Genomic DNA, 14996 nt, shown 5'->3' on the forward strand with positions numbered 1-14996 from the left:
AGCTATAGGTCCATCACGGACAGTGTGGATGACGTTTATGTTTTCTAACGTACAGTCATTGTTCTGAGAAGACCTCTAGCGATCTTTGCGTCAATAACGTCTGTAGGACCCACGTGATCGGATCACTGACTCAACCAATCACTTTTTTTCACTTTGATCACTCAATTTCATCAATGGATAATTGCTAATGTCATACCAATCATTATTTGATCTCACATACCTTAGAATATATGCCAATGTATACATATACACAAAGAATATATATTAGGGGGTGCTTACCTTAATTCGTTGTGTAGGGGTGCTTAACTTAATTCTTTGTGTATATATATATATATATATATATATATATATATATATATATATATATATATATATATATACCAAATATACGCACCAAAGCACGACCTACAACACCTCCCCCTACCAGGCCTGTGAGAAACCACCTCGCACCCCCTGGAGGTCTTAACCCCCAACAGGGTCCAGTGACGATGCTGGCGCAAGACACCCGCTCGGCTGGCGCCCCGATGGACAAGGGACGCCACACTCCACCAGACCCCCCCTAGGGCCCAGGTCGTACCATGACACCCATGGTCGGAACCCACGTCCAAATCTCGCCAGCCCAGCTCCCCAGCTGGCTGGCATCACCAAATTTCGAAAGGGGCCACTTTTCCCCTAGGCCATCCCCAATGACCTCTCCTGATCCGAATTCCACAGCCCGGGGACCAACTCCCTCCACGGCTGCTCCAAATCAAATTCCCATTGAAATGTAATTTTGGATTTTATTTAAAAAAATTTAGCCTTGGGTGTCCAACAACCACAGCTGCAGGTAACAACCCCTTCCCCTGGTTGTTCTGCCCCTCCCTGCAGCTGTTCCAAATTCTCTACAGGGACCAGTTTCTCCGAGGCTCTATTTCCCGACTCTTCAATGTCCGAATCCAGCTCGGAGCCAAAACACTCCCCCTGGTGGGTATCCATTTTCGGAGCCTCTGGTGCCCAAATACGGCTTGTGGTGACGGTCCCCTCGGTCACCTCAACCTCCTCCTGGGGATCTTCCACGGACTGACGCACCTCATCCTCCAGGCTCCCTTGGACCTGAGCAACCTCCCCCCTCGATGGTGTTGTCCCAGGTCTCCAGCTGCTGGATCAAATCATTTACATCCCCATCCCCAATCAGTTCTGGCCCCAACAGGCTTTCATCCATATACACCCGGTCCAGTTCCATCACACGGACCCCCAAGCTTGTTACCCCCTGTTGGTGTGTTGCGGCATCCACACCAACCCGATAATCTTCCAGGCCTTCATGTAGCAAACATTCCCCATTTAAATTTGATTCTCTCCTATTTACATTCGCACACTCCCCATTTACCTATAGACACTCCCCATTCACCTCCACACATGCTACCTCCTGTTTTAATTTAAATTCTGTTGCAATTCCCTGCTCCTATGCCCCATCGGCACCATTCTTTTGTTCTTCCTTCAATTCACTCATTCATCCATCCATCAATTTTTCCGGTTTGAGAATTAATTTGCTCACTCATTCCCTTCATTTTAATCTTTTGTTCATCCATTTTGTTTTCCAATCGCTCACTGAGCATACATTTTGTTATTCATTCCATCCATTTTGTCATTCATTTGCTCCTCCATTCCCTTCATGTTTTCATTCATTCCCCTCATCACTTGATCAATTATGGCCTGGAAAGCGTTCGGGTCCATTCCCATTGCTCTCCGCTCTGCGACGGGGGAAGTTCCACCACGACCCTCCAAACCCGCTATCTTCGGGCCACTTCCAGAGCCTTCAGCATCCCCAACCCGTTCTTCCATATCACTCACTTCCTCCATCCGCGGTGAGAAAGTCGTTTTCCACGCGCGTATTTATTTTACCTCAGAAAACGATTTTAAATTTCACGACGCGCTGTTTCAGTTTGTGTCCCGCACACCCAATCGACTATAAATTTCGACACCTCTGACAAAAAATTTTCACTTCCGAATGCCGAGCGCAATGTATGCTCGGCTGTGTCGATCTCAACCTGTGGACAAAATTTTTTAAAATAAATTATAAAAATTCAAAAAATAATTGCGGATTTTATATCTACGTGGAGGAAGAACGAAGAAGAAGAAGCTGGAGCTTACTTGTCGCGATCTCGCTGGGCAGTCTTCAAAGCCTGCAGGAAATAAACTCAAACGGGAATACGGGTTAAAATGTACAGAGAAAAATAATAAAAGGATATATTTACGGAACCCGATAACAAGGAAACGCGCCGATTACTAAATAATGTTCCTAAAATGGAGCGCTCCCACACCAGGCGTATAACACACACGAGGGAAGAATATAACTGAAAATAACCGTGTCATGTGACTTAGCTCTGACTCACTCGTGGTCTCGTCAGGGATCGTTGACTCGTCCAGTGCGTTGGCGGGAACCGCCCGGTCATTGGCGGGAACCGCCCCTTCCCACGCTGCTAGGCCTCCGTACACCGCAGCGGCAAGCCGCGCGTCCACGCACGATCGCTCGCGAGGTCCCGTACGTGAACGCAGGGGAGGACAATAGTCAGCGCTCCACCGTCTCTCCACCCTCTGTCGTTGTCCAACAAGCCAGAGTCCAGTGCCAAGAACGCAAGGGGCAACACCCAGTGCAGGGAGAAGGTCAGAACAAGAGGGCAGAGAGAGGGGGGGAGAGAGGAAAATATCGGTTTCTCTCTACCTTTCATCAACCCCTCGTGACGTTATCTGTCTCTCTCTACCAATGCCCGCAGGCCACAACTACTGTCTTCGCTCTCCACCTATCACATGGAGTTCGCCCTCTGACATCATTGGCGCGCCCTGCCAATCAGCGTGATGCCCCTTTGCACCTTTCTCTTCACAAATCCGCGGGCAGCTTCTTGACCCTCCCCTGGCCAATCACAAGTCCTTCCTTACTCTGTTCATCCCATTGGTCAACTCCCGCCAAATAGCGAGTCACTTCTTGGTCCGCCCTAGCCAATCACGAGTCTCCGGGGCGTTCTTCGGCCTGCTTGAGCGAGGTGTGTTCAACCAGGCAGTGTTGTTAGCCTTGGTGATTGATGCCTGGCTTCCGGTTGGTTTTATTGTGGGGGGGAATTAATTAGTATGTGTGGTGCTTTTAATGGTGGGATTCCTCACTAGTGTTTATGTGTGGTGCCATAAGGGACAACGGGATGATCACAAGGTCTCACACACAGGAGAATTAACATAATCCCTACACTAGTTAACACGCCCCATTCCTCGTAATCGGGACAAATATTCACTTAATCCGACGTTTGGGCTCGGTCCCTGACTTATGTACATCGAAATGGTTCTTTCTACCGACGATCATCGGAGCACCTACATATACAGTCCTACCTGAATCTATATATCACGACCCCAAAATTCATAACAATATTTTATATTTCCATTAATCACCACCCTCCCCCACCAAAACCTCCAAGCCAGCATCCCTTCCAAATTTCAAGTTTTCCTTACTGAGAGTTTGTTTTTGTATTAATCTTGCGCACCCCATTCATCCTCCCATATTCCTTATTCCTCCCCACACCCATTGCTTGTCCAAGTCTCCTAGATTGTCCTTCAACTCTGCCATTGGTGTCCCCCTCTCTCTCCTGTTCCTTTTGTTTTTTTTGCATTCAGATACATTCAGTTTTCCAGCTCTTTCACGATCCTTGCCTCTGTATACAAAAATAAGGCCGTTATTTTTGTGTAATGGAATTCCATTTTGATACTCTGATGGAATATCCTATTTAGCAAAGTCCATCGCAAATTACCAATAATTATAATGCTTACAATTATTTTGCTCGTTGAATGGAATACATTTCAATGATGAAAATGATATACTCGTATATCCTACAATACTGGGGACATGAATTGGTGGTTAGGTTTGTGAAATTCATCACCACATTAGCCTATCCAACATGCAAGTAAAACCTCTCTGGAGTTCTCTTTCTCTAATGTCTGACAGCCATCGACAAAATGGTGTTTGGTCTGGAGGCAGGACATAGACAGTCACACAGTTTTCTCTGGAAACTTGGTGCCACAAATATATCTGTGTTGCTGATGTACAGCTCTTGTGTTGTTCTAGCAGTCACAAATCGGTATCTCAATGTTCTGTTCTCATTTAACCTGTCATCACCATGATCTGTAGCTTTATAATCAAGTGATGTATTATTCTGTTGGTGGTTTTGTATTGTTGCCGCAACCAATAAGACACTTTCAAAATGACAATTATTGTTTTGTGGATGAGAGGATTCGGGTGCCTATCATTCCCAGTTAATACAATTAGCTAGCAGCTACGTCGGTTATAACACACACACGAACGGATGCTTTTCCTTTCATCAATAGATGCAAAAATCGAGTACAATTTCTCTTGTGGCTTCGGAACCAAACAAATATATATATATATATATATATATATATATATATATATATATATATATATATATATATATATATACACTGTATATATATATATATACAGTGATCCCTCGTTTATCGCGGGGGTTACGTTCCAGAACCCCCCGCGATAGACGAAAATCCGCGAAGTAGCGACCATATTTTTATTTTATTATTTATATATATTTTAAAGCTTTATGACCCTCCCCACACTCTTATTAACCTTTTCCATACTCTTATAAACACTTCCTATACTCTTAAACACTTTTAACAACATATAAAATTCTAATGGGTACTCACCATTGAAGATACTGTAGCGACCCATGGGTTCCCCAAGCAAGACCAGCATTAGAATCTCCTTGCTCCAGCCGGTGACGTCACCGGCGGGGATCCCCGGCGCCAGAGTGGCTGGTCACGTGACCGCCAAAGCGTGCCGCGCGTGCGGGTATAATCAGCTACACCTGTTGATCACGTGACCACCAAGCACGCCACGCTTGAGAGGCGTGGCTTTCGGTTTCTGGTTGTGCTTTATAATTCAGCCCGATAAACGGGCTTTTCAGTGTTCCCGAGTTGGTTTTGAGAATAAATATCTTCTCGGACGAGTTTGTGTCTTGCCCGTCATTTCGTCCGTATCAAGCAAGAGCCCCGGCTCTTCAATACTACAACTTGCGTGATGAAGATGATGATGAATTAGCTGTGCAGTACTGATGACGATGAAGGTGATGACGATGATGAATGTACTGCACAGCCAGAAAGAGCATTACAGTTACCCATTACGTGGGTAACTCGCGCAAGTGGAAGCTGCCGCATCTGCGTTTTCCATACGCACGACTCTTTGTCTCTTTGTCTACTCTTCTACTGTACACTATGTACAGTATTTTATTTCTTGTAATATGTTTTAAATACTGTATTTTTCTTATTATTTTACGTTTTTTTATTTTTTAGGCTAGAAAATGCTTATTTTACCACAAAAATATTTAAAATAATAGTATATAAAAATACATTCATACCGAAAAATCCCGCGATATAGCGAAAAATCCGCGATATAATTTTACATATACTAGCGAGAAAAACCCGCGATGTACCGAAGCCGCGAAAAGTGAACCGCGATATAGCGAGGGATGACTGTATATATATATATATATATATATATATATATATATATATATATATATATATATATATATATATATATATATATATATATATATATACATATATATATATATACATATATATATATGTATATATGTATATATATATATACATATATACATATATATATATATATATATATATACATATATATATATATATACATATATATATATATATATACATATATATATATATATACATATATATATATATACATATATATATATATATACATATATATATATATATACATATATATATATATATATATGTATATATATATATATATATATATGTATATATATATATATATATATATATATATATACATACATACATACATATACATATATATACATATACATATATATATATACATATATATACAGTATATATATATATATATACATATATATACAGTATATATATATATATATACATATATATATATATATATATATATATATACATATATATATATATATATATATATATATATATATATATATATATATATATATATATATATATATATATATATATATATATATATATAACTGTAAGAAATAGTAGAAACTCCAAAGTACGAGCAGGGCGTCTCATTTGTATTGAGTATATAATCGTTAGATTAAATAAGACGCGGACGTAGCTTCAGGACGTCGATCTTTAATTGTCGACAAGCTTTCGACCAACAAAGGTCTTCTTCTGAGTCAGCCCCAAGTTCAATGGAAGTCACCGTTCACCAAGTCACCTTCCGTTGAACTTGGGGCTGACTCAGAAGAAGACCTTTGTTGGTCGAAAGCTTGTCGACAATTAAAGATCGACGTCCTGAAGCTACGTCCGCGTCTTATTTAATCTAACGATTATATATATATATATATATATATATATATATATATATACATATATATATATATATATATATATATTGTTATGTCGGTGGGTTGGGCATATATATAGATTTAGGTAGATCTGCATAGGTAGGTGCTTCGTCTGTCGTGCTAGAGAATCTCGATGTAATAAGTTCTGTTAGCCCGAATGTCGGATTAAGTGTGTACCTTTGATCATACGAGGATGATCCGGTGATAGGTAGACTAGGGACTAAGCTAATTCCCCTATTTGTCAGACCTGGTGATCATCCCTTTGTCCCATATGACAGCACATCACACACATTAGTTAGCCCCATTAGTGCATACATTAATTAATCCCCCGCCGCCATAAGGACTGACCGGAAAAAAAGCAGGAAGCGACCGCGTACAATGGCGCCATGGCAAGCAGACATCGTGCAAGGCAGGCAATAGCCACGCCCAGAAGGACTCTTGATTGACAGGGGAGGGGCGAGCAACAACCAGAGCACTGATTGGAGAGTAGGGAGGGACGTGTGATTGGTCAGGGGAGGGGCAGAAAGCTTCCCCGTGATTGGGGGTAAGGAAGGTGAAGGAGCGACACACTGATTGGCCACCGACCGATGAAACCACGGCCAATCAGTGCAGAAGGCGCAAAACCACTACCTAGAAGCAGGTCGCTGATTGGGGGAGAAGCGCCGGTGATGTGAGCAGGCACGAAAGACCACCAAGAAACGACGCACTGATTGGGGGAGATAGAGAGCTGACGTCAGAGGACGTCTGATAAAAGTGAGAAGAGATCGACATTTTACCTCTTTGTTCTTCGACCCTCTCTTCCTTCATCTCTCTTCGCCCCTTCGCCTCTGCCCATCTTCGCCTCCGCCTTTCTCTTCCCTTCTTGCCTTCTTGTTCCCATGTGGACCTTTGCCTGTTGAGTGCCGACGATCATCCGCCCTGGTTATTCATCGCGCGGGGACGCGAGGCTTGCCACGCACCGGCAGACGTTGGCACGGCAGCGCGCGAGCGAGAGGTGTCATCGAGGCCTGGTCGCACCGACGGCCGAGCAGTTCCCAAGGATCGGAGCCGTGCCCGGACTGCATGCTCGGGGCCTGAACAACGAGCCTGAACGGACCTGACTGCCAGACAGATAAGACATGCCAAAACAACGATTTATTTGATTCATCCTTCCATTGTTTGTATCTGAAATCTGTGTGGGGACGTCCCGATTTAGGACATTTAATTACCGGCGCGTTCTTGTTATTGGCATCCGTGGCAATAAAGCCTTGTTCTTTTGTACATAAATTCTGTTTAGTGTGAGTTTAATTTCCTGCAGGGTGAAGACTGCCCGGCGAGATCGTGTCAGGTAAATCTCGCCGCTTCTTCCTCTTTCCCTCCTTCCTCCTGTGCGTGTATAGCAAATCCACCATTGATCGTCGCCTCGGAGTTAAAGCTCGTTTTGGCCATCCGTGATTCCCCGGTCTTTACCGAGGGGCAATCGCGCGACAATATATATGCACCAAATTCTATGTAAAGTGGAATAAATTTAGCAGAAATCATAAAATAAAGGCTGTCATGTTTTATTTTAGTTCTTTTAAAATTAATACAAACTTCACACTTTTCGGGTGATGTGAATTTTTCTTACCTCCTCAATGATGTCATTGGGTTTCATGTCAAAAGTTTCAATGGGGGTCAGAATGTGATTTTTCTTATTCTCCATCATTCGCTTTGACATCAACAACATACTGAGATGTTTCTCCATCTCACGTTTCATAGATGGATCCAGATTCACCGTGTACTTTTGCAGCAGGAGTGCCTGGTCAACTGTGATTTTGAAATCTTTCTTGAGAAAATTCTCAAAGCGTTCTGGGTCACCGTCCAATACAAAAAGTTCAGACACAAAAGTCTTAATACCATGCATTCGGCTTATGCTGTCCTCATAGAATGTCCACAATTGTTTTTTATTTAATTTTTCAAAACTTCTTTTGAGATACACCTCATGTTTGTTATCTTCTGTGTGCACGTGTTTTTGTGTCTGTAATTTTGGTTCCTGCTCATGATCTTCTGTTTGTTGAGATATTGGTTCCTGCTCATGATCTTCTGTTTGTGATTTTGGTTCCTGCTCATGATCTTCTGTTTGTAATTTTGTTTCCTGCTCATGATCTTCTGTTTGTGATTTTGGTTCCTGCTCATAATCTTCTTGTTGTGATTTTGGTTCTTGCTCATGATCTTCTGTTTGTGATTTTGGTTCCTGCTCCTGATCTTCTGGTTGTGCTTTTGCTTCATGCTCATGTTCTTCTTTCTGTGATTTTGTTTCCTGATCATGATCTTCTTTCTGTGACTTTATTTCCTGCTCATGATCTTCTATCTGTGATTTAATTTCTTGATCGGGGTCATTTTTTTGCAATTCCAGTTTCTGTTTTTCGTCTTCTAAACACTGTAGAATCCAAGTGAGTCGGCCTGGCCATTGTGTGGACAACATAGTCCAGGCAACGATAATTTCTGGAGAAATTGTTTCTTTTAATTGGTTGAACTCCTTCTGCAAGCTCATGTAGCGAATCGTCAATGCAATACAGTTTATGATGCGACGCATCAGTAACATATTTTGGGGTATATAGATGTTAAACTTGAATTCATTCATTTCCTGAAAAGCTTTGTTTATGAATTGTCCTGCACCTGATGATTGTTCTTTTAAAAGTAATTCATTCTCTGAATGGGAAGAACTGAAAGGTTTTATTGTTTTGTGGTCTGATACAAGAAGAACCTCAGTGAGTTGACTTGATTCGTATTTTCCCTCTATCAGCTGCTTCAAGATCGCTCTCTTCGTGCTCATGCTCATTTTTGGAATGCAAAATGGAAAGTCCACTGCTCGGTTCAAGATCTCATACCCATTAAGTGGTGACATTATGGATGTTAGGGAAGCATTTTTAATCGAATTGACAATGACACCAGGGTCAACTGCAAATATTGACACAAATCGTGAGTTTGGTTCAGACAGCAGTATGGAGAGAGCTTCAAGAATGCTCACGATATTCTCTGGAGAGCACCGATCGAGATTTCGTATAAGGATTACAAGAACAGTCTGGCTTCCTTCAAAAACGTCAATAAAGCCCATTAGTTGTGTAACGGTCTCCACCTCTTTTTTGACTTCGTGCATAAAACCGAGCTCACTTTTGAAGTTGTCTTTTCCTTTTAACATCTTCTCAATCTGCATCTTCTGCGATATAATGATATTTCTTGAAGCCGTTCCCACATTTTTGAAAAAATACAAGGTCGGCGGACCTAAAAGAGTCATTCCAAGTACTTCAAAAGCAGACACAATGTCTCCACCATACTTTGTGGGAAAGCCCAAGATAATTAACATGACAATAAAACAAACTGCAAAAATAAATAATAGGAGAGTGAAATGCCACAATGTAAAACAAAGAAATCTTTTGGCTTCCCATTCACTTTTAGGCTTTTCTTTTGATCGCTTTAGTTTGCGGCCCACTGTCCGGAATGTGCTCGTAGTAAAAGAACCAATTTCTTTCTTCACTTGGTCGACCAGTGTGGTGATTATTCCTGCCCAGAGGCGATCACTCCCTGCAAACTCCCACGCATTATAATGCACAAATAGGAAATGAGAGTTTTTCTTTTCTTTTCCTTCATATGTCACGGGAATGAAGAAGAGCATGCGAAATATGAGTTTCAGAAAGACTAATCCACTGCTTCTTTTTGGCCATTTCTCCAATCCTTTAAGATTTTCTGCAGCAAAAATAAAAACAGTGAAATTATGTTAAACAGCAAGTACGTTGTAGTTAATAACAGATTGGTAGAGTAATTATAAAGTTAAGTCATAATATTTAGAATCTGCGAGTTGAGCCATTTGATAACTCGTATCCAACAGAACATATTGCAATGATAAAGTAAACTGATAGATTTTATAGCTGCAACATTTCAAAATTGACATGTTAATACTTTCTATGTATTATTTTCAAAGGAAAGATGGAGAAAAATGGTGTATATTGAAACTAAAGTCAGCCTTTAAACTAGAGCAATGGGACTGTGTCGCCAATATGCCTCCGCGTAGTCCCTGCCCATGACAACAGGTAGATGCCCTCGTTGACTGGCCTAAAACTAAACAAGTCTGATTTAAATCCCTTCAGCTGTTCTCAAGTATCACATTTTTACCAGACATGACGGGTTACACATCCATCCGTGAAGCGGTTTCGGAGAAGGTTTTTTTTTAATAGTGGCTTTCAAACTAATATGGCTGCCAAACCACGTGACAATTGACAATAAAAATGTACACTCTGCATATGTATGGGTAGTGGATCATGTTTGTGAAGTTTTGTGTTAATCGGATAAGGTTCGTTTTTCTATCCAAGATGGCTACCAAACCACGTGACCTACGATGTCATCATTTTCAAACTATACACAGCAATGGTGTTTCATGACATTTGTAAAGTTTTGCATCAATCGGGTAAGAGGTTTCTGAAATATAATTATTTAATATTTTCCTTCAATCCAATATGGCTGCTACACCATGTGACCGACAACGTTTTCGTGATCCACTTTAAAACGCCATGTCTAGTCGATGACATATGTAAAGTTTCGAATCAATCTCTTCAGTGGTTTGGGACATGTTTTTTTAAGGTTTTTGGTTAAATCAAACATGGCTGCAAAACCATGTGACCTATGACATCATAAATTTAATTTTTCAATACAAATGGGTCATAGATCATGTGAATGCAATTTCAGACTTTTAGGATTAGGAATTCGATGAAAACATTTATGTCTGATGACCACTTCACTAATGATGCCATCATTATTATACTTTTGTTCCCCATTGGGAGTATTTGACAATGAGCCAAGTTTAAAATTTTTCCATTCAGCAGTTTCAGAGAAATAATTTTTTTAATTATTTGCGTTTAAAACTCAGAGAAATAATTTTTTTAATTATTTGCGTTTAATCCAAGATGGCTGTCATACCACGTGTCGTATCACATAACAATTATCATAAAGACATTATACATGGATGTCGCTCCTACCCTGAGAGTTTAGTCTCAAATCAGACATGTGGTTGCTAAGATAAACGAGGTTTATCCCGTACTAGACGACCCATGACCCGTTGGGTCAATGTCAGTTTGAATAGATATGAGAATAGAACTAAAGCGAACGCTGGACATCATCAGGGAGATTATTTGGGCCAGCAAGCCATAAGGCTCACCTCTCCAGCGTTCTAAATCACTTACCTGTGACACGTGATTTCGGCCCTTATCTCCGATCACGTTTTTTTTTTTTTTTTTTAATTAGAAAAAACACGCGACCCGTGGACTACCACGATTTTGTTGTCAGAGGACACTTCTGATGACGATGTTCTTTGTCGACGATCTTCCATTTACATAAACTCGCACGTTCTCTTTCCTCTTCCCTCGACTGAGCGCCACATACAGCTGACCATGCTGGAAGACCGGTTTCTCCAGGTAGACCAGCACATTCTCCATAGTTTGCCCTTGCGCCTTATGGATCGTCATTGCGAAGCAGGATTTTAGCGGGAACTGGCAGCGCTGCAAAGGGATATCCTCAGCTTCCGACAGATTTAGTCGGATCCGACGGAGCATTACAGTTTCGCCTTCAAACGTTGAACTTATGATCCTCGCAACTATAATATTTCGAAGCATGTCCTCAACAATCATGCGCGTCCCATTGCAAAGTTTCGGAGGGTCCAAGTTCCGCATCAAAATGATAGGGGATCCTTTTTTGAGCTCGAGGTTGTGCGGCGGCAATCCCGAGACTTCAACGGAATCTAGGAATTCCGTTGGGAAGTGCGTCGCACCAGTACCCTCAGTCACACTGTTGAACGCAGCATACTCCTTGCTAGCACCAGGGAACCTTGTGATGCATCTTGAATTGATGTTTCGCATCATATCGTTGAGGGGCACTAATATAGACCTTGCTGAAAAAACCTCCATCGGATTGGCGAATGATGGATATATGGTATCGATGCACTCATCGAGCCCACTCGCTGTCAGCAGTATATCCTCTGGCAAATCTATCTCATCTTCCGCATTTTTCTCGATTCTATCCTCGCTGATGTCGAGCAAAAATCTTGAAAACTGCCCACTTCCGTCGGTCAGTCGCATATTAGTTCTCAAGTGAAACATTCCAAAGCTCTGCCATAAGTAGGACTTCTTTATGCACGCATTCTCAACGTCAGCATCACACCCTCTTTTCACCACGGGCAGAAGTTGACGGAAATCACCACAGCATATCGTCAAGATCCCTCCAAAAGGCTCGTCTTTGTCACATACATCACGCAACGTGCGATCCACAGCCTCGAAACTCTCTCTCCTGATCATAGGACACTCATCCCACACGATGAGTTTTGTACTTCGAAAGAGGTCTGCGATAGTGGAATTTTTATCGATGTTGCATACGCCATCTTCCCTCGGTGTCAGAGGGATTTGGAACCTTGAGTGCGCTGTTCTTCCACCAGGCATGAGGGTAGCAGCTATGCCAGATGAGGCCACCGCAAGGGCAACTTCTCCACTCGCTCTCACTTTAGAGAGAATCAGGTTAATAAGAAACGTCTTCCCTGTGCCTCCAGGCGCGTCAATGAAAATCATTGATGACTGATTCGTGCGGATGTTGCTATTCGCGTCCATAGACGTGAGGTGTGATTCGTTGTCCGCATCCGTAGCGCTGTCAGAGGGTTGATACGACATTCTTCCTGCAAATAGTATTGTGTTTGTGCTATCGTTTTGCCGATCATCAAATGACAAATAAATTACATTGTGAAAATTAAAGATTTCAAATAAACCTATTTAAAGTGTATGCGCATATAAATAATAAAAAAAAATCGAAGAAATATCTCTCGGTAATTTCCTGAAACATATTTTACTTCCGGGTAATAATGTTGAATGAAATAACAAAGATATATACTGTATGCCTGTTATTTTAGGCGGTGTATTTTCGTATATCAACGTGGCGCGATTTTTAAAATATATCTCTGCAATTTCCCGTGTGTGCGTGAATGTTCTCAATTATTTCTTTTACCGAGTCTAAAACCATCGATAAAAATGAAATCAGATGGCGACTTAGATTGAAGATAAAGGCGTGAGATAGACTCAATGGCCTTGAAGATACAAGCCTTTCAGAATTCATTTCGTTCTATAAACGGAAACTTTCATCGGATTTTCTTCCCGTTTTTTTTCAACCGAGTCTAAAACTATGTTAGCGACTGTGAAAAATGAAATGATATATCGAATTTGATTTGAAATAAAACTGAGAGAGAGAGCAAGACACCACGGGCCTACAAAACAGGCCTCAAAGCTATGCGAGTTAATAAAATGGTGGATATTACTACTCTCTCAAAGGGGTAAGCCACGCCCCCGGACCGATCGAATGTTACACACAAACACACAAGATTTCAATTTTATAATTTTATATATATATATATATATATATATATATATAGATATATAGAATATAGATATAGATGAACGGATGTACGTATAGACGTGCGTACAGATGGACGGACAACCAGAAAAAATAATACCTTCGGGCGCGGAGGCATAAAAAACTGAGAGCTGCTCTATCCAATCACAATTCAAATTTTTTTTTTTTTTTACATTTTACATCTGTATATATAAACTAAAATTTCAGTGAAATTCTTAAATGCATCAAGAAGCAGGAAATACAACTTCAATTAACCTGTCACTAAATTATTTTGGAAGCAGCCGTGTCTTGACCTTGTCATCCTCAATTATGTCTCATGATATTTATTACCCCGATTCACTTTTCCCAATCCTAATGTTGTGGTTGTAAGAAATCAGATCCGGACCACAACAGTACAATAACCAGGCTCTACTCAATCACCACCATATTCTCTCTCCTCTGCTCCTTTCTCCGTCCCTTACACGAGCGCCCTCTCGTATCCAAGATCACATCAGCATAAACATCAATGTACAGGGACATTTAACTATTCCCGGTTTTGATCCCCTGTAATTATGTTGCTAAGAAACGAAATTGAACAAAATATTTGCAAATTGAACAAAATTTACGAAAAGTTTTACGAAATGACGAAATTTACGAAATTGAACAAAAGAACAAATACAGGATTTAGTGACACATTTTGCAGAATATAAGTGCCTTCAGAAAGTATTCACACCCCTTGACTCTTTTCCCATTTTGTTACGTTATAGCCTGAATTTAAAGTGGTTTAAATTCAGAATTTTTTTGCCACTGATCTACACATAATACCTCATGATGTGAAAGTGGAATTAATTTTTTTAAAGAAACATTTACAAAATAATTTAAAATGAAAAGCTGAAATGTCTCGAGTCAATAAGTATTCAACCCCTTTGCTTTGACACTCCAAATTGAGATCAGCTGCATCCAATTTTCTTTGATCGTCCTTGAGATGTCTCTAAAACTTGATTGGAGTCCACCAGTGGCCAATTCAAGTGATTGGACATGATTTAGAAAGAAACACCTTTCTATAATAAGTTCCCACAGTTGACAGTGCATGTCAGAGAGGAAACTTTACCATGAAGTCCAATAAACTGTCCTTAGAACTCCGAGATAGCATTGTTAGGAGGCATGATCTGGGAAAGG

The 14996-nt window shown here is 40.9% G+C and overlaps 1 protein-coding gene across 2 annotated transcripts in view; it reads right to left on the reverse strand.

The window, feature by feature from the left end:
- The window catches only part of LOC137436355 (NTPase KAP family P-loop domain-containing protein 1-like), a 73514-nt gene that overhangs the window by 4236 nt on the left and 54282 nt on the right, over positions 1 to 14996 (reverse strand). For both annotated transcript variants that reach the window (XM_068130061.2, XM_068130070.2), the window contains one exon: positions 8044 to 10142. In XM_068130061.2, coding sequence (XP_067986162.1) covers positions 8044 to 10142 — 2099 coding nt within the window. The remainder of the gene's footprint in view (positions 1 to 8043; positions 10143 to 14996) is intronic.

This window comes from Myxine glutinosa, chromosome 1 (genome assembly GCF_964187855.1).
Source record: "Myxine glutinosa chromosome 1, kmMyxGlut1.1, whole genome shotgun sequence".
Lineage (NCBI taxonomy): Eukaryota > Metazoa > Chordata > Myxini > Myxiniformes > Myxinidae > Myxine > Myxine glutinosa.